Source organism: Eleutherodactylus coqui, chromosome 13 (assembly GCF_035609145.1).
Source record: "Eleutherodactylus coqui strain aEleCoq1 chromosome 13, aEleCoq1.hap1, whole genome shotgun sequence".
NCBI classification, from domain to species: domain Eukaryota; kingdom Metazoa; phylum Chordata; class Amphibia; order Anura; family Eleutherodactylidae; genus Eleutherodactylus; species Eleutherodactylus coqui.
In genome coordinates, this window is record NC_089849.1 from 50,052,807 (window position 1) to 50,080,712 (window position 27,906).

Consider the following 27,906-nt stretch of genomic DNA (forward strand, 5'->3'; position numbering starts at 1 on the left):
AGCTATTGTTACACATGTGATGATACTCCGCAAGAAGATTCTCTGCACCGGCTGAAAATCACAGTGTTAAAACTGATGGGAGCAATAGCCTCCATTCTCCCTTAGGAGTGGGACATAACTAATGCATGGACGCTGCCTTCAGCAGCCGAGACAATGTTATATTAATAGATCGTATATTAATAACAACCCACAAAGTTCAATGTCATTTAATTTTATAGCCGAGATTTAAAACTGTTTCCTATTAGTATATCACTGCAAGTCATAAAGTATACTCAGGCTTGTCCTGGAATAACATTGGTGGGGTCTGAGAGCTTAGTCCTTTCCAAAATGAAAGGGCCGCAGTCCACTTAGCAAGATGATGCAAAGGCAGCATCTCCTATTCTGGTTAGACGACTTTGGGTAACAAAATAAAAAAAAAAGGCGCGCAACGGAGGGCAGCGCAAGTTTTTTTTTTTTTTACTGACCATTGCTAAGCAATTCTGAAAAATAAGACCATGATTAGCAAGGAGGCCCAAGCGCCACACTAATCGCATACAACGTTCCCCATTGATTTTAATCGGGCTTTGCAGACCTGCACTCAAATGTGCCATTTCTAGTGTCCCGATTTCCGAGCCCCGTTTGTCCTATTCTTGTGCGTTTTCGCGTTTAATGCAACCTCATCACCCATCACAATGATTGGGTGCGTTAAAAACGCTGTCAGGTGCTGTACAATACGTTCAAGAACGCTGCCGGAAATCACATTAAAAATACCCGCAATTACAAGTGGCGTTTTCTGAGCGCATGTGTGAGACAACCTAAGGATGGAACAATCAGCGCCAATGCAAAAGCAGACATGGTTGATCTCTCACTAATCTGAAATGATTACGGGCAGACGGCATTGAATTTTTAATTTTTGACCTTTTATAAAAAATAGTAAGTCACACATAAAATCTTCAATAATGTTCCCACTATTCACGGAGAGAAGGACTAACCGCGAGGTCTCATATATCCGATCCCAAATCAGTATATACAAAAAAAAAAAGGATTTGATGTTGTGGAATAGTGCAATGCTCTGCAGACTCCTAGTTGATGTAGGCGTCTTTCACAACGTCTCTATCAGCTCCAGGATTCGCTTTTGTTCGCTCTCCCGGAATTCTGCCGTCTTCCCGTCTCCGATGTTCTCAGTGTATTCTGCAAGACAGATAAACATTTCAAGAAATGTTCAGGAGTCAAATGTAGACAAGTTTATCCTTAGCCTTCTTGCGCTGTCATTTTTGATCTTGTGAGTTTGACAACCACACTAATGGCATTTATTTACACCACTGTAGTAAGAGATGGAGCTTAGGCAATGCTCTGCTGTGCGTGTGGAATCAGCATGCGGTATGTGTACGGGGTATCCTCTCCAGAAGACCACCTCTATTAGTTCATTCATAGCCAATGTATATGTGCAACCTCCTTTAAGAGATCTAGAACAGTATTTTAGGGCTATTTTTTTAGCTCAACTCCACTTAAAAAAAAAAAAAAGGAACACTCGTTAAATAAATGTCTGTTAACCCTTTCCAATCCAATTTCCCTGGCAGCCGCACACTCCCCAGCTTTTATTTTGGGTAGCGAAGTGCGTTGCGGATTCCTTGGAACAAAAAATGACCCCTTGATGATTTCATGAGCAATTTTTTTGAAAATCAAGCGTGAGTTAATATGAATTTTTAGTAAATATATATATATTATATATATATATAAATATATATATATATAAAAATTAAAAATTAAATTACACTATGCAGAGGAGAACGCCGACATCGGGTCTCTCCTCCGCATACTGTACTATACATATGCAGAGCTCAGATAACAGACCTCTCTCTTCTGCATAATGTTCAAAACTTGTGTCAGACCTCATCTGAAATGGGAGCTATGCAGGGAAATCTAAAATGTCGGATGAGGTCCAACACTGGATTGGAAAGGGTTAAAGTCATAGTTCAACACCTACTCCATTCATTCCAGCATTAGCATTTCAGGTCTCAGATCCACTGACATGCACCGATTCCGCATGGGAAATCCCGCAGGGATCCCGCCTGTGCCAGCGGCCGGCAACCCTGTGTGCCTGTCTGAGTCTTTTTTTGCTGTACTGCAGATGTGGGCGGAAGTGCCGGCTGGCGCACATACACAATACAATTTTCTTTTTTAAGATTCCTGCTTTCCCGTGTAATCCAGGCCGCGGATCGGACAGCTTCCATTGACTTCAATGCAAGTGGTCCGTGCGGGAACCGCAGGAAAATGGAGCATGCTGCGATTTTTCATCCGCGAGCTTAAAACACAGTTGGTTTCCGCTCTTGTGCATAAAAAAATCATTTATCCATAGCGAGCTATTGCTGCGGAATCTGGAGCGGAACGCCCACTCTGGATTCTGCAGCAAAAGTCTGCCCCTGTGTATGAAGCTTTAGTCATAATTCAATCTCTCTGCTCTGCCTTGCATTTGCTTGCGTTCCATTAGGTTTCCACAAATTGCGCAGCCTGCAGAATTATCTGTTCCGTTTAGAAAACAAAACCCTGAACGGAAATCTGGAAAAAAGGCATTCATTCATTTCCTCTTTAGTTCCGTTTTTCAGCTCTAACAACAGAGTACAGAGACAGGGATATGACTGAAGCCCTAACGCAGATACGGTCTGAGACGCAGTCTTTTAAAGGGGTTGTGCCAACTGGAAAACAGTTTCTCTTGCTTGCTGAAATTCTTGGGTATAGGTGGTTATTGTCAGGAACAGCCGATGGTGGCCACACGTTTCCTTTTTTTTTGGGGGGGGGTCACCAAGTAATACAAGGCCAAGCCAATCACAGATGACGTTTATTGAAGGGGCTGGCCACTTTCTGATAAGATTTCTAAAACGTCATAAACTGTAGTGGGATATGAAATGCTAAAACATCTCATTCCTTTCTGCTGCACCCACTTTGAAGCCCCCACTGCCCAAGGTTATCGTGTATAACAGACCTAAATGGCAGCAGCCACATGAGTTAACCATGTGATCACCTCCACAGTTGCATCTTCTTCTGCACAGGAGCTAAAAGCGTTCAGTACAGACAGTGATACAATAAAGTCTGAATGCTTTCAGCGTGGAAGAGGATACAGTTGCGTGACCACGGCCATATGGGGAGTTATGGACATGGTGGTCTGTTTACACATGCGGGCAGCAGGTGGGCATCAACGTAGGTGCTGTTGTAAGGAATAAGGCAATTTACTGGTTCATATGCTATTATGTGTTAGTTCCTGGTATTTCACAAATTTTAGCGGGAAGTGGACAAATCCTTTAAGATGCCATACCAGGAAGAAAACACATTCCATCCCTGGCTCCCAAACTCTGGAGGTGGTCTCTGTAGATTTCAGGTCACTTCCATTCGGTGCAGCCTCCTTATGCTCATCAGCCACCATGCTGATGTTGAGATTTCTGCCTGCTCACTTTCTCTATGCTCTGCTACCATTCCTATGATGCATCAGCACAGCATCACATGACCAGTAGGAGAGAGTACCATTTCTGACTGCTGGGAGGACACTTAAATAAACTATAGGCCATAATTATACAGTCAGGAGGATAAGCTGTGATGTCATTTATAACTATATGGCAGAAGCATCTAATTATCAGCAGTAACTGTGATAGAAGTTTCTGTCTTCCCCTTCCCCTATGAAGAGCTTGGGTGGTAGAGTCCATGTAATATCACACCAGAATGATGCTTTAGAACATAAAGCCAAGTACTTCTCCATTGGCAAGAATAAAAACACATGACCCACCTGAGAAGGACTCCAGGAGGTTTTAGATAGAAAGGCAAAACTAACCAAGGTAATACTAGTTGACATATACACACACTCGGGAACTAGTTACATAATGAATGAATAAAAGAAAAATGTCACTGAAGTGGCTCTTTAATAGCTAACATAAGGAAGCCCTTTATAATAAGGCATTTGGATGGACATCTTCTCAACTTGAATAAATGACAAGAAGATAATAGTATAATACACAGGTTGAAACACAGATTAATACTCACCCTTTAATATATGTCGAATTATTTTGATGGAGCTGCCCCTCATGTTCAGAATCTGCATCACCCTCTGTCGTACCTATAGCCAAGGAGATTGATATACTGAGAAACAGGAAGCCAAGACAGCAAACCAAAAAAAGCTCAATAAACTCAGTCTCTAGAGAATCAGGGAGAGAGAGAGGGTACAACAGAGGGGAAACCCAACATTCCGGTTTCTAAAAAGTTTTTCAAAGTCTATAAGACTCACAGATTGTATTATTGAACTGCTATGTAATATATTGCATGCCCCGAGTAAGCTATATAACAGGTGAAGCTCCACAGCTCCGGGTGCTGCCATTACCTGTGGTAAGCCACTATTACAGATCTCGGCAACGTTGTAGCAGAGCAGCTGAAGCAGGAACAGCCCAGCATCCAGTCTACGCAGGTAAAATTCATCTTCCAGATCATCGTCCAGTATTTCCCCCCGCCGCACCATGTCCTAGTCACAGGGAAAGAAGCAGCGATAAATGCTAGCCGGACAATAGCAGACATCTCCCTTTACAGAACACGTCTATTAGGCCTTTAACAAAACTTTAATCTGAGATTTTGTTTTTAAACCTGTCAGTAAGGCTCGTTAAGCTGCAAAGTTCTAATAGCTTAAGGTTTTTCTTGCAAATAAATGGGGATGTCTCATTTACAAAATCCATTTTCAAATAGTCTATTAGGGAACTTTCAGTTAAAAGGGTTGTCTAGTTGGACTTCCGCCAATAATAAAGGAGGGTCTCCGGAGGAGAGAAAGGCTACAAAGAGCATCTCTCACTTTGGAGGATCTGGCCTTCTATGGACAGCACAATGAATTTATTGGGATCAGTGTAATACTTAATTTCCCCTGCGGTGGCACTGCAGGGAATATGAGCACTTGCGGATGGGCTTCCTCACCGCTTAAAGGGGCGGTCTTCTGGGTGCAATACAATTTTTTAAATCATAGATCCAGATAAATTAAAACAAAACAAGTGGTATTCTCCTGTCCTCAGCCCGAGCAATCCAGCACTGTAGCACAGCAGTCCTACTGGTGTTGGTTTGGGAGTGGAAATCACCTGACTACTGTAGCCAATCAGAGACCGCAACGATCAGGTCCCCTTCTCCTGGCATCATGACTCCCAGAATCTGAGCAGTGATGCCAGGAAATTAAAGGGGTTGTCCCGCGCCGAAACGGGGGTTTTTTTTTTCTCAACACCAGAAGGACCACAGGGCTGTAGTGCTGGATCGCCAAGGCTGAGGATTGGTGACTACCACTAGTTTTATTGTTTTTTTTTTTTGTTTTTTTTAACGATTTGGATCTATGGTTACATTTTTTTTTTTTTAACTGTATCACTCCTGGACAACCGCTTCAAACCCATTCTTCATTGGGGGGTGGGCACACACTATTCTGTGGTTCTCAACTTTTTAAATCTATCTATCTATCTTATATATTTGAGGCGGTCCATGATCGCAGACTCCCAAGAATAGCCACAAACGGTGTCTAACGCGGTTTAGTTCACGTTGAGTGCAGCACACCATCATTTTCAATGCTTTCCCCTTCACAGCGGTCCTGGCCACCCGACTCTGCAGCGCAAAGCCTCTCAGATAGTTGCCGTATACAGTAGGATGACTGGATACACTGCTGTGAACAGGAAAGCATTGAACATTAAAAAGGGGATGCAATGCTACACCAGTGCTGCATCCTCTTCGCTCTCAGGACTGACGGGGTTTGCAGAAGTTAAACCCCCAAGCCCATAAAGTGATGGCATCGCCTAACTTTATGACATGAAAAACCCCTTTACGTTGATGTAACTGACAAATATTTAAGAAATGTGATTCTACAAGGATACTGACATGCTTCTCGCCTTCAATCTTCCTGTCAGCCACCCGCACAGCATCTAAATACTTGAAATACAGCTCCATAAGGCGGTCCACCTGTTAAATTTAAGGCATTAGACGATAAAGAGGCTTCCCGAATTACAAAGCAAATCTCAACACAACATACTATGGTGACAAGTCGTTCCTTGGGGCGACCCGACCGACACACTGACCTTCTCGCTGTCACTCTCCGTGAATTTGTTAAGCAGTCTGGTTCTTTGTTGTCCTTTCAGATTTCGCAGTAAGGATGCCAGGATAGAACAAACGTGTTCTGCGCGGGAAAACGACAAAATATTTAAGAAAAAAACGGGATGAGAAAATGAATGAAGGGCTTCTTCCATGACGTACCGTACACACAACACACAAGTGATGCAAGGTTTCTTGCAACTCAAAGACCCCTTCAGATGTAAGGATGATTTGTCCAATCATCGGATGTGTGAATATGCCCGCCCTACCAGCTGGCAAATGGGCAAACAATTCTCAGCTGATCAGATCTTTTATGATAAGAAAAAAAAAAGTGCACTAATTGGTCGCACATCTCGTCATGTAAACACGAGATGCGCTTATGAAAAATGCAATTTGTATGGGGATGAACAATTGTATTAACAATCATTAGCCTCCTTGCATAGTACCGGTGATCTGCCACATGCACACTGCAGGAAGGACAGCTGATCCTCATGCAATATTGTCAATCGGCACTGGGTAAAGACTAGAATATCTGCTTGTACAAGACCTAACCCCGAGAATACAGAATTTACAGCTGTCACTTTTCAGTCAGCGTGTGCAGAAGAGAGAGGAAGTGTGAGGGGGGGACATGCCTGACGCAGAGAAGATCTGCGATTCTCCGATATATCACCCTGTCATGTTCTTACCCTCCCATCAATCACAGACCATATTTGCTCTCTGATTGACATATATGGGGGCTTTTTTTTCAAGGAAAAACAGGAATGAAATAAGGAGAACTGGCCTATCTAAATCGCTCATCTATTACTGTTTAACTCCGTGGCTGACCACGGCCATGTAACCATTTTTAAGGAGAAAAAGATGTAAAGACTTTTTTTTCCCCCCTTACACGAGGCTTCAAATATTGAAAAAAATAAAAACCCTGCATGATTGGTATCGCTACATCCATGACAGCACGTACTACAAGAGGTTACATTATTTACCCAGCATGATCAAATTACATAAAGAGAGAGATTGTAAGGGAAAAAGTAATGCCAAAATAGCAATTTTCTGCTCATCTTGCTTCCCTAAAACAAATATGAAAGGGGGAAAAAAAAAAAAAAGTTGTAGGTATCTCAAAAATGGCACCAATAAAAAACTAAAAGTTATGAAAAATAAAAGAAATTATCTGACCCTGGAATGTGGCACCACACAAAAAGAAGCGTTTATATTGTGCAAAAGCAGTAAAACAGAATAAAACCCATGTAAATTTGTCGTAATCGTAATGCCCCTTAGAATAAAGGTTAGCAGAATATTTATAACGCAAGAGAAACGCCGTAAAAATAATGTCGAAATTGTTTTGTTGCTGGGAAGGGGGAGGGAGGGGGGGGGGGGGGGGGGAGGAAAAAAGTAACAATTACTCAATAAATTATAGGTGTCTGAGATTAGTTCCTATAAAAACTAGACCTCGTCTCTTAAAACCCAAGGTGTCGCACAGCTACATTGCCGAAAAAAATATTACAGTTATGACTGCTGGAACACAAAAGGAGATGCGATTTACTGAAGACTAAAGACTAAAATTATTTATGCCACTAAGGAGTTAAAAATAGACTTCGGCTGGGATCTCGCACGGCGGAATCCTGACGGAAATCTTGCAGTTTGGCTGCAGTGAAAAAAACCCGCAAGATTTCCGCCGGGAAAACGCTTCAAAACTCGCTGCTCTTAGCACTCTTTTCCGTTGTGGCCACGCTCCCATAGAGGAGAGCGCGGCCACAACGAAGAAGAAAAAAAGTTTGACATGCTGCGGCTGGGGAATCGGTGCTGCAGCACCAGCTTCTGCTGGCTTTGACGCGACAGATTGGCCGTCCTGTGTGGGCGAGATTTTTGACAAATCTCATCCACATAGCTGTCCAACCCCGGGATTAGTGTCTGCAGGCGGATTTGCCGCAGCAAGATTGCGGACGAATTTCCGCTGCAAATCCGTCCTGTGTGAACCCAGCCTTAAAGGGGTTGTCCCGCGATAGCAAGTGGGGTTAAGCACTTCTGTATGGCCATATTAATGCACTTTGTAATGTACATCGTGCATTAAATATGAGCCATACAGAAGTTATACACTTACCCCCTCCTCCACAGAAGCCCTGTGCGGCGCGAGCACGCCGGAGCGGCCCCTTCAGCGCAAGCGCGTCTAATCCAGGGAGAAGGCGGCTTGGTCGGCGCCATGGAGACGGGGACGCCAGCACCGGAGGGGGTAAGTGAATAACTTCTGTATGGCACATATTTAATGCACAATGTACATTACAAAGTGCATTAATATGGCCATACAGAAGTGCTTAACCCCACTCACTTGCTATCGCGGGACAACCCCTTTAAGGCGACCGAAATATCTATATTTATACGAGACAAAATTTAAAATCTGCAATTAAAAAACTAAAACAAAACATTTTCTGGAGTGTTTTTCCAATTTCAATGTGGCTAATAGGGCGTTACAGTGTCTCTATCGTTAGACACACCTATAGAGAGTTAAACTAGTGGCTACTAATGATGCCAACTCTACGGCTCTCACTTGCAGACTTTGGGGGTCTGTATACCGAGCGAAGAGTCAAGGCAGGCTGGGGAGTTTTACCTTTTAGTGGTGCAGAAAAACAAGATTGCTTTCATTCTATATTTTGTTTTCCGCAGTCTGGAAGGTGAATCTCCTTTATCCACAGATAAACCCGGAGCCCGAAGAGCCTCAGATAAAGGTCAGAGCTCGGAATGACAGTGACATTTGCTACTGGGAAAGCAGCGGCCGCATTGAGGGCTTTAGTTTCCTGTCATCACAAACTGACTAACAGCTTCACATGGGACCGCTGTCTAAAAGCAATGCGTGGCAGATGCTCCTGGGTAATCAGACGGATTAGTCCACCCCTGGAAACTACTCCTCTGAAAGTCTACAAGGACTTCCAGCAGAAGACAATAGATATCCAGCTTAGCAGCCACAATGGGTTGTTTTTTATGGCGTAGGACAAGACGTCTAATTTTCTACTTCTAACCTTGTGTGCATGCAAGGAAAATGCTCTCCAAAACCAGCGGCCTACTGTTCTACAACGTACTGCGCAGTCCAGCAGGTGGTTGCGGAGGTAGGTGCGTGCACCGCTGGTTCGTTTTTTTCTTGTCTGCATTTTGCAAGAAGTGGCAATTAACATACAATACACCTTCATGCATTTCCTTACCTTCGTGCTCCTTCTCCGAGACACCACTTTTCTTCATCTTTTTGGGCGATTTCATGAAGAGTGGAAAGATAGTCCTGAGACCCAAGATGTCTACGAACTTGTGACAGTTGTCACTGCCTTCAGGGCCGATCATGGCGTGATCCAGCACACGGAGAGCACTACAGCGGGACATTTTCTTCTCTCTGCAAAGGAGTCGGGAATACGGGATATTCTTAAACATTTACTGCCACCCAGACTGTGCCTGATATCTCTTATACATTCATTAGACTGCCCATTTTCATAAGTCTCCTCAATGGGGAGCACCTCACCTAAGCATGAGGTTCATGAGCTGCAGCCCTTCACCCTTCAGGAATCGGTCCCGGTTGTTGCTCAGCATTAAACAGGAACAGAGGGCATCAAACAGGTTCTCCATCATCTCCTGCTCCTCCGCTGTGCTAGGGTCATGCCGCTTAAAGACCTACATGGAAGAAAAAAAAAATCTTTAGCGCTATACATATATATATTGAATGCGATGATTGATGTCATATCTTCACCCAAAATGCACAATATAAGGATGGTCATAAATGGCAACACAGAGAACAGTAGAAAAACTTGACTTTCTGAATCTTGAGATTGTCAATAAGGATGACAACAATATGAAGAAAATCTTAAAAGGAGCATTCTGGGCGGTCAATCCTGACCAGTGTAATAGAAGGGTGGAGCTCCCAAGGGAGTGAAGCGGGCGCTCCGACTTCCTGTCCTGACTGTTGATGATGATGTCCAGCCCACAGAACTTTCAGCAGGCCAGATGATCAGCTGATGGACATGGATCCTGACTGACAGATCCCTAATCAACTACTAGTGACCTATCCGAAGGATAGACCATCAGCCGAAGCCCCCTGGAATACCCCTTTAAAAGGAGTTCTTCTACTAAATAAACTTATCCCCCATCCTAATGGGCCCGGCCTAGAGCACTTGGCCATCTCTAGCAGTCCTATTGAAATAAATAAAGTATGCGCACGTTCCCACTGCTCCATTCATTCGGGGACACTTGGGGGCCGCTGTTTTTGTGATCCGAATATGTCCACTGAAATTTATACCCCATAATATGTACAAAGGTTGCTCTGAAACTAGTGCCTCTTATTATGTTGGCAGCACTCGACGTCAAAAGCAGAAGTTAATGGTACAGCAACAGAGTATGAACTTTCCTGCCAATATCTGGTACATTTTAATGCTATGCTACACATGGCATCTGACATGGACGTATGTATAAAGCAAAAGGTGTGTAATTGAATTCCTCCCTGTAGAGAAAAATGGCATCCGTTGATGCTTGCTGAATGTTTACAGAGACCGGACTGTGGATGTTAGCATGGTGAGTGGCACGTTTCAACCGCGACGTGGAAGACCAGCCACGTTCTTGATGGTCATGCACGACTATCACACCACGAAATGAAGTGCGTCTCATTAGTGAATTGGCGTATTTCAGCTAGGGAACCGTGCGAGGAACTGAATATCGGCTATAATGCATTTGGAATGATGATAACCACTATTGAAGGCTATAAACTGCATTGAACGCATTGACTGAAGAAAGGTGCCAGTGCCCCTCCAGAACATGGCAGAAGGAGAACCTAACTATAAGAAGTGATGGGAAGAATAGTAATTCACGGCGGTTCATCAATATTGTAGCAGTGTATGGGTGGCATGGGGTTTTGGCACTAGACCGTATCACAGGCAGGTGCGCACTGACATTATCTTGTAAAAGCTGAGGCAGCAGTCTGCCACCGTAAGCTCGGAGAGATGCCAAGGTGTAAGCGGGCAGGGAGTGGGAGGCTCTCACCGATAACTGCTGAAGCAGCACGTCTATTCCATCCAGCTCCCCCAGGAGTTCCCGAGTGTCTGAGAGAAGAGAAGATAATGTCAGCAGAGAAGAATAAATCCATCAGCAGAGAGGATCAATACACAGTGACAGAGGGCAAGATGGTACATGAGACAGAGGGGCGGAATGGGGGGGTGGGGGGGTAGAGAGGGAAAGTAGAGAGCAGTAGGTGTCAGACGTAGGAGAGAACGGGATGAGATGAAAGTTATGGAATACTTCAACGCAGTCGGCTGAGCAATATATACAATCCAAGCAGTAAACAAATGACAGAAGGCATAAACAATACAGTAAAACCATAATCCTCTTACCATCGTTGTTCTGTAGAAGAATGGCCAGAATTTCACTGCAGTACAGCTTGTTGGCATCAAACGGCAGCTTGGCCTGTGCGCCAGGAAGAAGTGAGGAATTACTGGGTTGGCAATCACAAAATACAGATAAATAACCAGAATAGAAAATCTCTAAATATCAGACAGGAGGAATGCTGGGGATCTACAAACAAGGGAGATTAAAAGGAACCATCTACAGTCCCTTACTGGAAAAAGTTGTCCTACCGGGGTTGGTTTACCACCAGTGGCTGCTCGGCTCCTTACCAGCATTTCAAAAACTTTTAGAAAGTTTTTTTTTTTTTTTTTTTAAATATATGAACCAGATATTTCTATACAGTGTAGGCCTCATCTGACAGAATGTATACTTATTTAAAGGGATTGTCCAGCTGTGAACTATAGCTGGCCTGTGGGCAGTATAGACCATCAATATAATTGATCGGCAGGAGTCTGCTGCCGGCGATACGTAAAGATTCGTCTGTTTGCCGGTCCGTGTACTCGGGCATTGAGCCGACTTCTGCACAAAGTATACAGTTCCATTTCCACTGTAATATCCAAGTTCCCACTGAAGTGAATGGGGTCTTCGTATTTAATACCAGGCTTGGCCGCTGCAGTGGGAAAGGTGCTGTCTACATCCTGCAGAAATCAGCTCCGTGCATGAATGCACTGGCCCAGCAAACAGCGGATCCACAAGGATCTCCAATGGCAGATCACCGCGATCTACTATTGATGGCCTATCCTAAGGTTAGATCATCAGTAGTTTGCAATTAGACAACCCTTTAAAGGTGTATTTCCATCTTGTAAAGCGATGGCAAATCACTAGGACATGCCATCACTTTATGATCAGTGGATGTTCAACTTTTGGGTCCACCACTGATCCAAAGAATAAATGGGCGGCAGCATTGCATTAGTATTACACCCTCTTAGAACTGCTACTGCAAAGCAGCTCCCTCGGACACCAGGCCATATATGGAACTGCAATTACCCGCACACTGGGCAACTGGGGTAACATTGGGCAAAAGAAAAAAGAACAAAAAACAGAGAACAAAGCGCTGAACCAGTGCTGAAGTCACATCATTTTCAGAATTAGTGGGACCCCCAATACTCATAAAGCGATGGCATAACTTGCTAATGTGCCATCCATTTGGAAGATGGGCAAACCCCACTAAGGGGGTTCACTAGGACTAAATTACTGATTACCTATCCGCACAATAGGTCACTAATAATTTGTTAGTACAGGTCCGCCCCTCAGGATTCCTGCCGATGAGATGATGGAAGCGATCACATCGCTCAGGCCACTGCTTCTTTTCTCAGGCATGCAACGCCACATTCATCAGTCACACATTAAAGTGAATGGGACAGTTTAGCAATACCAAACACATCTGCTATACAACGTACGGTATGGTGTCTGGTATGGACTAAGAACAGTGGCATTCACAGGAGCGCCGCTGTCGCTTCAATCAGCTGATCGGTGGGGATCCCAAGCCGCGGACACCCGCTAATCAACTACTGATGACCCATTGTGAGGCTAGGTCATTAATAGTGAAGTCTCAAAAAGGTTTTTTTTTTTCCAGGGTTAGAAAAACATGTCTGCTTTCCCCTAATACAGCGCCACATCCTTATCCATGTGGTATTGCAGTTCAGCTCCATTGACATAAATGGCAGCTGGGCTGCAATACCAGGACAGGGTTGCCCTAGGGCAGCAAAAGGCCTATTGGTTATGACCCCAACCAAAAGTATAACATATAACCTTTATTATACAAATGAAATAAGATAAAACCTCTATAAATATATTTGAAGTTACCGGACTCTAGCAGGTCAGAGGAACTAAAGTAGTCAAGGATCATAGAGCATACCACCATAGTATGGAATTATACAATCGCCAAACTAACTCCTATCAGGTTATAGTATGAAGGCATTGAATATCGTCCACAATCCCCACGTGCAGACAGAGAGCAGTAATAAAGCTCCCCTACACCACCAACAGCGTCAGCGGGGTAAAACAGGGCTATAGCTACTCTCTATGTACATGTAGGGGGTGGAGGGTGTCATTCAATCCCTTCATTCTACCGCGTTTTCCCGAAAATAAGACCCTGTCATATAAATTTTGCCCCAAAAGAGACCCCAGGTCTTATTTTCAGGGGGTGTCTTATACTTACCTAGCAGGCTCGGTCCAGGTCCCTCCCGCTCCTCTTCATAGGTCTGGCGCGCGTTTCCTGCAGTCCTTGTACAGTATCACTTCCTGGTTACAGGATTCATAAATCCCACTTCCACAACGCGATGGCTATTGATTGGTTCATCCAGCGCTGCATTGATTGGCTGTGCAGCGGTCAGAGAACCAGTCACAGCTATCGCATTGGTTCATCCAGCACTGCATTGATTGGCTGAGTAGCTGTCGATGAACCAATTACAGCCATCACATCCTGGAGGTGGGATTTATGAATCCCATAACCAGGAAGTGATGTTGTACGAACGCCGAGGACTGTGTTCAGCGCACATGCTGTAGCTATAAAGAGGAGCGGGAGGGACCTGGACCGAGTCTGCTAGGTTATGTATTTTACTATGTAGTATAGCTAGGGTTTATTTTCAGGGTAGTGCTTATATTTCAACCCTCCCCGAAAATCCGTCTATGGCTTATTTTTCGGGGTAGGTCTTATTTTTGGGGAAACAGGATATAACACTTAGTTTGGAGATTACCCAATTCTATACTATGATGGCATGATCTATGATCCTTGAGTACTTTCGTACATATGAGCTACTAAAGTACTGCAATTGTAAATATATTCATAGATTTTTTATTTTTTTTTTGCATAATGAAAGATTATTTTTTTACTTTGGTGGGGTCATAACCAGCAGGCTTTGGGCTGCCCTAGGGCAACTCTGTTCTTCTATTTGTGAAATAGCCTGGTGTGACCATGGGCAACTGCTTGATCATCTGAGCTGCCATACCAGACACAACCCAAAGACGAGGGTGGCGCTGTGTTTGGAAGAAAGCAGCCATGTTTTTCTAACCCTGGACAACTCATTTAAACGGCAGCTATTACTTACAGACTTGTGAATAACCTCCGACTGCAAGCTACCAGGCCTAGAAGGAAGCTAAAGTCGGTGTGATTCTAACCCCTACCTTTAACCTCTTCAGCAGCCACTGGAGCAGGCCCTGCTGAGCCGCGTCAGAACATATCTCAGGACGGAACTCGGTCATGTTTTCAATGATCGCTGAAAAGGAGAAGGATGACGTTACTTGTGCCAATTGGAAATCAATAACTTTTCCGCCATCTAATTTCCTGCATCCAAAGAAGCCTTTTACTGTAGGACTAGTGATGGTGACAATTACAGACTGGAAACAACTATGTTCTAAAGCAATTACCGACTCCGTCCGCCTCATTATTAAATTATTTCCACTGCGGTAGAGAAACAGATGCAGCAGACTGTACTGGCCTTCCATCCTCATGTGCCTAGGGTTCCCTCACGGTAAGCTACATTATAGGGCGTTTCATTATGCGTCAGCACACCTACAAACATGTTGTCTAGGCATTGCCAAGCGAGCAGCTTCTCACCCCGTGCCCTGCCGGCAGCCACTTGTACTCGGGACGACTATCGCCTGAATTTACCGTTTGCAGCAATAATATAAGCAATTATCGCCCCGTGTAAAGGTAACGTAGAGCTAGATTTACGCAGGCGAGCGCACATTTAAATACAACCTTATCCCCCTAAGGTCCAGACCCTTTAGAGAGGTTACCCATGTGGTGGTTTTACAGCCCTATTTTTTCCTCCATTGGCTACCAAAATTATTTGTGCTGTGATATATGGGGCAATTTTTTAAATCTTTTTTCACTGACTTTTTTCCCATTTTTTAGTTTTATTGGAGCAAAAAGAAAATGTTTTTTTTTTAACATTTAGAGGCGTTTTGTTTTTTTTTAATTAGTATTAGAGATGAGCGAACATACTCGGTAAGGGCGATTTCGCAATCGAGCACTGCGATTTTCGAGTACTTCACTACTCGGGTGAAAAGTACTCGGGTGCGCTGTGGGTGAGCGGGGGGTTGCAGCGGGGAGTGGGGGGGGGGGGGGGGGGGGGGGGGAGAGGGAGAGAGAGAGGGCTCCCCCCCTGTTCCCCGCTGCTACCCCCCACTCCCCTCTGCAACCCCCGCCCCACAGTGCACCCGAGTACTTTTCACCCGAGTAGTGAAGTACTCGAAAATCGCGGTGCTCGATTGCGAAATCGCCCTTACCGAGTACGTTCGCTCATCTCTAATTAGTATATTTACGCTAAAATAAAGTATGGAAATTTGGTTCCTCATTTTGTTTCGGACATTTTGATATATAATAAGTATGGCTTTGGATTACGGCGACAGTTTTGGTTGACGTCTGTGGTGGCTCGTTTTCATTATGTATATATTTTCATTTTATTCTGTAATTTTTTTAAACTTATTTTTGTAACTTTTTTTTTTACATTAATGACCCCCATGACGTCATTTAAGACCTGAGGGTCAACACATTGCGTTATTTTTTTTTTCTTAATTTCACACTTTTCTACTGTAGCATTTGTAAGGACAGCATCCCTAAGAGACCCAGTTACAGGGGAAAACATCCCCCAATAGTGACAATAGTCACTGGCAAAGCTGATCAGCTCCGCTGTAACAAGGGGCACCTGGCAGTCACGTGATCGGCGGGTCGCATAGCAGAAGTAATTATTTCACGTTTTAGTACATAATGCTCATTGAGCGCTATGTACCCAGAAAGGAGAAGGCAAAAATGGTTGAAAACCGCTTCTCCCTTCTCCTCTGGGTTCTCAGCTGTGACTTACGACTGGGGACCCGATCTGCTCCTGCTTGATTGCAGGAGCAGAGGCTTTCATCCTGCGTTGTATTTTTGCTATTGGCGGGGTTTAAAGCCCAGGACAAAGCGCCGTATATTTGTGTGTCCTAAAGAGGTGTAGACACTCAAGGGGATGGGGGGGGGGGGGGGGGGGGGAACCAAAAAATCACAAACACACACTTTTGTGTCTATGTAAATCACTAATCAAACCGCACAAAATATCGTGTACAATTTGGGGCTCATGAATATAAGGAGGACATCTCTAAACTAGAGCGGATGCAGAAGAGGGTTATTAAAGGGGTTGTCTGGCTACCGGATAACATGCCCCCTTTAGAGACCACTGTGCTAAAATGAGGACGTATGCTCCTCTGTCCCTTGCGAAGAAGTGCTGCAGCCCCACTGTGGGATTCGCATGTATTGTAACTGATGTCATCACGGGAAGTCAGGTGACTGCTGCAGCCAATCAGAGGCTGCAGCGTCACCACTTGTTCTCCTGGCATAAGCGCTCACATCCAGGAGAGCAGAACAGTGGCGCAGCGGCCATCATTTGATCAACAGTGACATCATCTGTCACAAAACACGCCAATCCCATAGAGGGGCTGCAGCACTTCACCGCAGCGGCAGGGGACAGAAAAGAACACTTCCTTTTTTAAATTTCACACCGTGAGAGCTAAAGGGGCCACAATATCTGGTAATGGGAAACCCCTCTAACGTAATTAAGAGAATGGGGAATTTTACTATTAAGACAGTTATTAAACTTTGAGTGAGGGTTTTTTTTACGTAGTGAGAATCTGCCTGTGCCGACGACAATGTGTCACCCATCGCTCGTTCCTCCATGTATATGGGCAGATTATCTGCTCAATGAGTCCGACTGGTCACTAATACGAACACTCATTCCTGTACTGCAGGTTACTTGAGATGTGCAGCCAACCAGCGACCATTTTTATGCTCATCTAAAACACAGTTTGCTTGCTCATCAGCCGATCGTTCATCTTTTTACTCTGGATAGACCCCAATGACTATAATAGGATCTGTCCGCTTTCCACCCTGCTTTGTCTTCTGGTATTTTGAGCCAGATCTGTGACTGATGCAGATGTCAAACCAGCCTTAGGTTGCCTGCACACGCATGGATTTTTATTTACGGAATACTCAGGCGGCATCCGCAGCAAGTACCGTTCAGAGTATGCTGTGGAAAAAAAAAAAAAAAAGTTGCTTCTTCCTGCACCATCGTGGAATCGAACTGTGATTTCCGCGGAGGGAGGAGAAAAAAAAAATGAAAGAAAATAAACAAAATTGCAGCATGCTCTATTTTTATGCAGTGTCCGCAGACGGCTTCTATTGAAGTCAATGGAGGCAATCCGCCCCGCAAGCCTTTCCGCAATCCCCATTGAATAAATTCTTATTTTTTTTTTTATCTGTACTGTGCATGTCCGACGTCTGCTCACCGCATCTATCTGCAGTACAGAATGTACCGCATGTGGAATCCAACCTATTCGTGTGCAGGCGGCCTTAGTGAGGCTGATAACTTAAGGGGGTATAATGGGTTCTGCAAATAAAGGTTGGTTGTATAATGAAAAAGGATACAATTTCCCACTGTTCTCTCTGTATGAGATCCCCAAGGTTATCGATCTCTGCTTACTGGCATTCAATAAGAATAGAGATGAGCGAGTATACTCGCTAAGGCACTACTCGCTCGAGTAGTGTGCCTTAGCCGAGTGCTCCCCGCTCGTCCCTAAAGATTCGGGGGCCGGCGGGGAGAGCGAGGAGGAACGGAGGGGAGATCTCTCTCTCCCTCTCTCCCCCCCGCAACTCACCTGTCAGCTGCGGCGGCCCCCAAATCTTTAGGGACGAGCGAGGAACAGCTTTGATAACTGTTGGGGTGTGTGCAGCAGATGGATGCAAAACCTGTAACTAGATTATTTCTGTAGATTTCCCCCTTACTGCATTGGATGGGGGTGAAATCCACTGTGAAAATGTGCAGAAGAACTGGACATCCGGCAGATTTTTAAATCTGCACTATAGGTTAGCTTTCTGCAGCCGTGGAGATTTGTAAAATCCTGCTACATTATCATCTGCGCATCATCCTATGCAGACTTCTCCTACACCCCACCCCTGTGTGACCATCACCAGAGATCATCTACCGTCATACCAAGAGTATTGTGCACGCCATCCGCTTCCTCCTTCACAGTTTCATCAAGACGGTCCAGATTCTGCACCAACAAGGCGATCACCTGTCCTTCCACCTGGGGATCAGCAAAACCAAACAACTTAGCATTCCCTCTAAAACTGAGGGACGTTAGCAGACCAATCCGATTACTCACCAACGAGTCTATAAGGACCTGGGCCCCCTCCTCGCTCTCATGTAGGGTGTCTATATCCGTCAACTCTTGCAGCAAGTCGACTACAGCTATACATACATGTAAGAAGATAAGGAAAAAAATGTTCTGCATTGGAGTCAATGTGAGACAGAAGTGGGAATCCCTTTAACACCTTCCAGACCAAACCTGTTTGCGCCTTAATGACCAAGCCACATTTTGGAAATTTGGTACGTGTCACTTTAACAGAGAATAACACTGTAGAAGTTTTACTCATCTAGTAATCTCTGACTTTTTTTTGGGCACATATTGTGCTCGACTTCGGTGTCAAGATAAGACATATGATTTGTGTATATTTATTTAAAAAGCATCAAAATTAAAGATGATTTTTAAAATATAGCTTTTTCATATTCTCAACTGCAGTATGTCACATATGTACATACACACTGAAAGTACCTTAATGAATAAAAAGAAAAAAAAAAAAAACTAAAAAAAAAAAAATACACACACACACACACACACACACACACACACACACACACACACACACACACACACACACACACACACACACACACACACACACACACACACACACACACACACACACACACACACACACACACACACACACACACACACACACACACACACACACACACCTAACTAAATAGGTAAAGTTAAAGCCCCCTGGTGCGAGCACAGAGTAATGGCCAACTCCTACGGCGACGTCACATTGTGACATTTTCTTAGCAGCCTGTTTTTGCAGGGCGGTTTGCTATGGCCTTCCCCAGTCAATCCTTATTCCCTAGCAAGCTGGGTACCCATTTTACCAATCTCTGAAGGATGGAAGGCTGAGTAAACCTTGAGACAGCTACTTGAACCACGCTAAATATAAATATATTAATTAGGGTAGGTATTGAAGGTGTTAATGTGGTGCTTCACAATACTTTCAGCATCTCTCCCCTCAAATCTCACACTGATAGGAGAAGAGGCTTTAATTCTAGGAAAGTTTGTTACTCCAACAAACTTTCCCTTCAGGCGGTATATGGAGAGGCCATCACCCTGATCACAGACCAGAGCCAATCAGGTTCCAATGACTGCACCTGAACCACAAGCCATTAATAACAGCCTGTTTCAGCCAGTCAGCGAAAAATGTGATCATTGGCAGAATGCAGAACATAAATTTATGTTGCGGCTATATAGAGCCCAGCAAGCAGCAATGTAAATTTACTTTGTGCAGTGGCCTGGCATGGTACTGCAGACTGAAGCCCATTGAAGTGAATGGAACACAGCCTACAGAACCACACAAAGCATAGAACGGTCTGCTTTCAGCAGCTTCATGCAATACAACACAAGCCCCGGCATAAACCTATTGATGACCCATCCGGAGGAAAGGTCATCAATGCTGGAAGTGGAAAACCCCTTAAAGAGCAATTACAGTAATGGCAAAAAAGGCTATTCTTTGTATAAAAAGTTCTACAAATAAGTTAACATAGTTTCTCTATCAATTTCTCAGCTTGCTCTTATTCAAAAAGGAACCTTTATTGTTTTCTCACAGCGGGTAAAAATCTGCCCCGTTCATGTAATGGGCACAGAGACTGTTAGAAGACGCAGCCCTCACTACTGGACTGTAACAAGCCACGCACGTGTGTGCGGCATCATGTGACCAGGGCAGATTTTTTAAAAGCCAATCCAGTGAAATTTTGTTTTCATTAATTATGTAACTAGCCCCTCTATCAACTAGCATTACCTTGTCTAGGGGTTTTTTTTGGCGGTATTAACGGTATTTTTCACACATGCATTAAAAAAAAAATAAAAAAAAGTGAGGTGGCCAAATTGATTACACCGTTTTTTCCCTAGCAACATGTGCAAGAAAAACAGCAAGTACACATTAAATGTGTAGTCACTGCGCTTTTAAGCCCTCCCATTGACCTGAATGTGGACCAAAATAGGACAGAGCTGCAATTTTTTTCAAGTGCGTAACAAACACAAATCTAAAAATACACCAATGCAGAGCGATGTGTGTATGCTGTCCACAGTATGTCCGTATAAAAAAAAAACTGATATAATACAGACCATGTGGATGAGGCCTTATAATGAAGATGACGGCTCATCCTCCTTGACTATATACCTACGGTCTTTAGCTTATTTAGTAGAATATATCGGTTAATGAGATTTATAGTGTCCTCCCAGCAGGCAGAGATGGTACTGGCTCTAGCTAGTCATGTGATGCTGCACTGATGCATCATACTAACTACATAAATTGAACAGGAATGGTGGTTGATGAGTAGGCCGGAGGCTGCACTGCATGAAAGTGACTGCAATATACATAGGGGACCTCCAGAGTATGACATCCACATGAAGTGCGCAGGAATGTAAAAAAAAAAAAAAGTTTTTTCCCTGAAGTGGCCCTTTAACCACTGACTATAAACAAAGGTTCCTATTAAATATCAATCAACAGCAAGCAGAGATCTTGAAAAAACAGGAATTTACACAGAAACAGCAGTACAATATTGCCTGAATTTTCATTAGACAAATTAAGTTTTGTCTGCCGAAACCATAATAGCAATCAGAACTTGTCATATCTATTAAGAAATTTAACTAATTCATAATCATCTTCAGTGTAAAAAAAAAAACAAAACAAAACAAAAAAAAACTTAAAATGTGACAAACACGCTAAGAATGCATTAGAAGCCAGCGTTTGTAAGCTGGGCAAGGAGCACTGATACGTGTCCAGCCCGTCAGCCTCTAAACCCACAGTAACCTCATGCATGCTATCACACACTCAACAGTTTATTGAGAAGTCGTTCTGCGTAATAGGATATCAGTATTTTCATGCCCCAGCAATCCCAGTAAAGACTGCACGGCATTAAGTTCCACCAGCAGGTGATAGAGATCCGGGATAGTGGCGATTACGTGCATCTCCTGTATGATGTCGTTCAGGTCCAGCTCAGACTCCATAAACCTGAGAGGTTACAAAGAGAGGGTCAGGTTAGACAAAGTAACAAGCTGATCAGCACCACTGACACGAGGCACAGTACAACAGGAGTTACGGCCTATAATAGGTAAACGTTGGCTCACTTTTCGGGGTTGTCTGGGAATTTAATGCGCAGCTCCTGGTTCTTATAAGATCTCTTCTCAAAGGTGAGGATCATCCTTTTCACGGCACCTTCATCCACAGGCTCCACCTAAGCAAGGAAAGACATAAGCACCCCTTAAAGCAGTCCTCCAAAATAGAATGTAGGCTTATTCAGCTGACATATGACCAAAGGTGCTGTCACATGCAGCAGTCACGGCTGACTGCCCTGGCAGTGAGGAGACTGATGAATTAGATGGACACTCCCTTTTTTAAAAACGTGCACTTATGTGATAGCTGGTGTGATAATTAGTAAAACTGTTTTTTGTGCAGAAAAATTCCCTGCTCTCTCCCCCTAGCTTGCTCTCCCCTGTCACATGACTGACAGAGGATGCTAGGACTGTAGAGCAAAGGAGAGGAGTAATCGTGCTGACTGAACTGCATGCAGAGAGGAGGGAGAGACAATCCCACACAGATGTGAATGCTGGAGTTAGTGCCGAGATATCTGCTGCTGTTTATACACATGTACATTGCTAAATATTGCTGTAAACTCCTACAGGATGAGGTTAGGTCTGTATAATAGATAGTTAGAGAGCAGAATCTCTGCAGTCCTCTGTGTACATTGTATAGAACACAGCACAGCAGCCAGGATCCTCGCACCAGTCCTGAGAAGATGGAGAATCAGACGTACACCCTACAGAGTGTGAAAATTACAGGACGCACATCATAATTGGCAGAAATACTATTCTACTGTATGAGCAATCAAATCATCGCTAGTTCAAGTTCCTTGTGGGGACTAAAAAATAAAAAAAATGTTAAAATAGAGAAAAAAGTTTTATTATCTATTAGAAAAAAATGAAATGCTCAATTTGACCATTGTCTACGAGTATATCACCCCCTCACTCTCCACCTCGCCATACCGTGCACATCTCCAGCCCCTTTACCTTCTGTATCACGCCATTACTTGTAGTATGTAAGCTCGTTGGAGGAGGACCCGCACCCCTACTGGCTCCATAACCGATTACTAGATTTAACTGTGGTTTTGTTTCCGCTCACCCCTTTTTGTAAGCGCTGAGGAATATGGTGGCACTGTATAAATAAAGATTAATATTAAAAGAAAAAAAGAAAAGGAAAAAAAAAAAAGCTTCCCAATAAAAAAAAAAAAAAAAAATCAAAAACAAAACTTTGGTACCGCTGCCTCCATAAAAAAAATTCTGATCTATCAAACTAAAGCATTATTTATCCTACATAGTGAACACCGTCAGAAAAAAACACACACACGCACACGCCAGCACCACGTTTTTGTCACATCTCAAAAAAAATAAATTTGAATTAAAAGCCATATGAACTCCAAAATAGAAACTACAGGATGACCCACAAAAATGAGCCCTTACACAACTAAATTCACGGAAAAAACAAAGGGCTATGGCTGTCAGAAGACGGCGGAAGAAAAGAAGTTTATTTTTTTCTTTCAAATATTTTATTTTTTAAAAGTAGTATAGTAAAGAAGAAAAAATATATATATACACATTTGGTATCAATGTCATTGTACTAACCCATGGAATAAAGTTATCAGATCATTTTTGAAGCAGTATGCATGTGTAAAAACAAGAACCTCTGCCCCAATATGGTGCTATTTTTTTTGGCTATCATTTCACTCCACTTAAAAACGTTTTTAAATTTCCAAGTACAGCGGTGCCTTGTCATGCAAGTTTAAAGGGGTTGTCCCGCGCCGAAACTTTTTTTTTTCTTCAATAGCCCCCCCCCCCCCCGTTCGGCGCGAGACAAACCCGATGCATGTGTTGAAAAAAAAAAAAAACGGATAGTACTTACCCGAATCCTCGCGCTCCGGTGACTTCTTACTTACCTTGCGAAGATGGCCGCCAGGATCTTCACCCACAGTGGACCGCAGGTCTTCTGTGCGGTCCATTGCCGATTCCAGCCTCCTGATTGGCTGGAATTGGCACACGTGACGGGGCGGAGCTACGAGGAGCAGCTCTCCAGCACGAGCAGCCCCATTCAACACGGAGAAGACCGGACTGCGCAAGCGCATCTAATTGGGCGATTAGACGCTGAAAATTAGACGGCACCATGGAGACGGGGACGCTAGCAACGGAGCAGGTAAGTGAATAACTTCTGTATGGCTCATAATTAATGCACAATGTACATTACAAAGTGCATTAATATGGCCATACAGAAGTGTATAGACCCACTTTGTTTCGCGGGACTACCCCTTTAATCCGTTCCGAGACGGAGCTCTTAAGCCAAAAAACTCGTATGTCAAGGCATTTCAATGGGAAAACTAACAAAAGGAAAAAAAAGAAAATCAATACTCCCCTACTGCCGGCATTCCGTGATGATCTGCAATGCTGCTGCAGGCTGTCGCTCCCTCCTCCACGCCGACAGAGCATTGCTTTCTGGATGTGGGGTGTGAATGCCCCGCCTCTAGCAAGCTAATGCTCTGATTGGCTAACTCTGCGCCACGTCAGCCAATAAAAGCCGGCGCTGTGTTAACCGATCACAGCCATTCAATGAGGTCATTGCTACAAAACATCGCAAATGTGAAGGAATCTATAGGAAAGCTTAGGCTTCACATACATGCGATTTGTAGCATTGTCGCATCGCGAGAAAATCATACGACTTTGTCGCCCGTGTGAAGGAGGCCTAAAGTTTACATCCTTGGACTCCATGGGTCACCGATTTTAAGCCCATAAACTGAGCTTATAGTTCTAAAAGTAGGTAACAGTCTCTAACAACTTACAGCTACTGATCACTTAAAGGGACCCTGTCACCTCCTTACAGCACCATAAACTAAGTTATGATGTCAATAGGTGGAGGTGGCAGGGAAACGGGTGATGGATCTTTTTTTTATACTCACCTGCTCCCCAGGTTCAACACAGTCAGTCAACAAAATCTGACTCTTTTCAGACTGCCATGCTTGCGCTCTCCTATATAAATCTATGGGAGAACGCACGCACGGCCCTCTGAAAATACAGATTTCTGTGCCACGCACAACCTGCAGCAATTGACAGCACTGACAGCAGGGAGCGGCGGAGTGTTAAATAATTCAGCACCCGGCTCCCCATCACCTCCCCCTAACAGCACCATAACTTTGTGTTGCTGTAAGGAGGGGACCTGTTCCCTTTAAATAGATCAAAAAAGCCACACGGAACGGGAACACCGGCAGGGTTTACAGTCGCATCACTGCCGTAGCCCAGGTGTGACAGCCATGCAGTGACCAATACGTGGGACCTTATGTCAGACTGCAGGTTGGAATGGGTGACCATACAAGGTCCTTTAGATGAGGAGCTGCATTTTGTGAAAGCTCTCTAATCCAAGTATACAAGAAGTGTCTGGAAAACTCAAAGTTGTAGATGCCACGTGCATGATAAACCTAGGAAGCCCCAGAAGTGTAGACTACCAAGAGGCCATTCAGGTATGTGAGCCATGGTTTATATGTGGTGAATACTCACATCCTCATCATCAGCATTAGTGGGCCCTTCAGCTGTGCCCACTTTCCTCTCATCGTCTTGCAATGCCTTCTCTTCATCCCGGTGCCAGTTCCGACTTGCCCTCTCTTTTCTTGACGGTTTCACTTCATCTGGGTCCTCCTCTCGCCCTCTCTTGGTACCTCTGTCGGGCTGAAGTGTGCAAGAGAGAAAAACAAAAGCCATCATTAGACACGACCGTAAGGTGAAAGTTTAAAATAAGTAAGCAGACATGGACAAGACTGCTGAAGATATTAAAGGGGTGTTCCAGAGACGGGGCAAAATCTTCAAAATGTCTCTAATGTTTCCACTTACTGCCATTATTCCAACCATCCATCTAAATCATCAAACTGAACTCAAGTACCTTCTCTTGCTGGCCTGCGCCAACGCTGTGTTCTAACCAGCTTCAGATTTTCACATTAATATTCAAAATTGTCGCTAGAGTGGAAAAACTACATCTCCCACAATGCCCTGGTGCCAGGTACTGAAAGCACTGAGCATGCCTGACCAGTAAAGCAGCTGAGCATACAGGACGTAACTATTGGATACCAATGAAGAACTGAGCAAGAAGGTGGAGACCACAGGTAAAGGAATAGATCTGCTGCTTTATGAAACCAGTAATAAAATTATATCACAAAGTTACATATTATCACCTTATTAGGGATAGAACTTTCACACTGAATCACCGAAATACCCCTTTAAGTGGAACTCCCACCACTCCAACACATGATTACTTTAGCTTCTCATTAACTAGACACACATTTAAAGGGCTTTTCCAGGGAAACACTGATGATCAGCCCGCACCTGATAGGGCGCCCACTGTTAATATATGCAGTGGAAGCTACTGCTCCGACCCGTGTAGTGTCTGGCACTTGTAGCTGCAGTTGCAGCATGCATTAAAATCAATGGGAGCTGCAAATGCAGTTACACGCACCGGACACTACACGGGTCGGAGCAGTAGCTTGCGGTGCGTACATTAAGCTTCTGCTGTGCTCACGTGTGGGGCGGCATTGAACGGCCCAGGGTCTACCGCTCAACTACTGATGACCTATCCTGAGGATACATCATCAATAGTATTTCCCTGGAAAACCCCTTTAGATACCAAATATAGATCCTTTGTATACAGATTGTATACTGAATATACTTTATTAGAGACACCAGTCCTTTCACGAATGGACCTTCCCGCATGGGAATTAGACATGTGACATGGTCGTGCAGCATTAAATCAAGTGAGCAAGACTTCCCTGAATCAGTTTCAGTGTGAATCCACATTAGGGCTTACTCTGATGGCCATGTAATTAGACCATCGCTGTCCGTGTATTCCAGACAGCACATGGACCTATTATAGCCAATTAAGCTATTAACGGAGTCGTTCCTTCACATGCACCAATGGTCCGTGTAAATGAAATCACCACATGTCCTATTCTCATAGGATTTTACAGAATAGCAAGTTGCACCTGAGTTTCTCATAAAATAATAGAGTTGGACGGACCTCCAGGGTCATCGGGTTCAAACCCCTGCAGGATCACTAAATCAAATATCTGTAAAAATATCTGTCTGGGATGCACACTTCCATTGAAGGAGAACTCACCACCTCCTGTGGTAACCTGTTCCACTCATTGATCACCCTCACTATCAAAAAGTTTTCTAATATCTAATCTGTCTCCTCCCTTTCAGTTTCATTCCATTGTTTCTAGTCTTTCCTTGTGCAAATGAGAATGGGGCTGATCCCTTTGCACCAGTGATTCCCAATCAGGGTGGCGCAGCACCCTGGTGTGCCATAACAGCCTGCCCTGGGTGCCACAACATCAGGGCAGATTGGTTGTTCAGTCCACTGCGAAAAATCCTGGTGGGTCTGTCACGTCCTGGGGACACCCGCAACTACCACTACAGGCATCCTCCTAAGCCTCCAGTTTATGAGGACTTCTAGTTGCGCAGTCATGTAGTATGCGACCGCTGTGGCCAATTGGACACAGTGGTAACGTGTAACCCGGAAGTCATGAAGGACTGTTGAAGCGAAACAGCGTAGACAGCAAAAGAGGAGAGTACAATAATTTATATTTTTTTTTTTTTTTTTTTTTTTAATTATACAGTATGTGTGACTGAGGAAGCACCATCGACGATGGGCACAATAAGGAGCAGCATTATTGCTGACAGGGGCAACAAGGCGCAGCATTTTTAAAGAGGGTGACATTTTTAATGATTTGACAACAAGGGGCAGCAATATTACTGATGAGGGCATAAAAAGGGGGCACTATTACTAGTGGGCAGACAAAGAGGGAGCACTGTTACTACTTTGTTAAATACTTTGCTGAAGTCAAGATATACTATATCTACCGCATTTCATCCTGTAAGCATCCGAGAGCATCTTTAACTTTGCTTTTGACATACACACAAAATCCTTTTGTATTGCTTTTGACCTCTCTTACAAGTCTCAATTCATTATTAGCTTTAGCTATTCTGACACCTGCCCTACAGTTTCAGCAGACCACATTATATTCTGCTTTAGATATCCCTTCTCCTTTCCATTTAATAAAGATTTTTTTTCCTTCCTTTAGAGCGTGTGTGTAAGTTCTGTATTCATCCATCCTGGTCTCTCTAAAAGTTTCCCATTCTTCCTCCTTTTAAGGATCTCATTTTGCAAAATTTCCCATTTTAATTGGAAATTTCTATCCATAAGAGAAGAGAATGCATCCATTGGACCCTTCCTACCCTCTTTCAGAGTCCATTAAAACCTGCCTTGGGAAAGTCAGAATTTGGTGCAAGCAGCAT

The 27,906-nt window shown here is 43.9% G+C and overlaps 1 protein-coding gene across 1 annotated transcript in view; it reads right to left on the reverse strand.

The window, feature by feature from the left end:
• Window positions 1-877: 877 nt before the first annotated feature.
• CTNNBL1 (catenin beta like 1) overlaps window positions 878-27,906 on the reverse strand; it is a 34,308-nt gene continuing 7,279 nt past the window's right edge. Inside the window, exons 2-16 of the mRNA XM_066586332.1 lie at window positions 25,120-25,287; window positions 21,652-21,758; window positions 21,394-21,535; window positions 18,574-18,669; window positions 18,402-18,495; window positions 14,560-14,651; window positions 11,421-11,493; window positions 11,074-11,132; window positions 9,566-9,714; window positions 9,258-9,439; window positions 6,057-6,154; window positions 5,860-5,940; window positions 4,346-4,483; window positions 4,012-4,084; window positions 878-1,170 (exon numbers count right to left, since the gene is read on the reverse strand). Of these exons, the coding sequence (XP_066442429.1) occupies window positions 1,082-1,170; window positions 4,012-4,084; window positions 4,346-4,483; window positions 5,860-5,940; window positions 6,057-6,154; window positions 9,258-9,439; window positions 9,566-9,714; window positions 11,074-11,132; window positions 11,421-11,493; window positions 14,560-14,651; window positions 18,402-18,495; window positions 18,574-18,669; window positions 21,394-21,535; window positions 21,652-21,758; window positions 25,120-25,287 (1,641 nt within the window). The 3' untranslated portion in view covers window positions 878-1,081. The remainder of the gene's footprint in view (window positions 1,171-4,011; window positions 4,085-4,345; window positions 4,484-5,859; window positions 5,941-6,056; window positions 6,155-9,257; window positions 9,440-9,565; window positions 9,715-11,073; window positions 11,133-11,420; window positions 11,494-14,559; window positions 14,652-18,401; window positions 18,496-18,573; window positions 18,670-21,393; window positions 21,536-21,651; window positions 21,759-25,119; window positions 25,288-27,906) is intronic.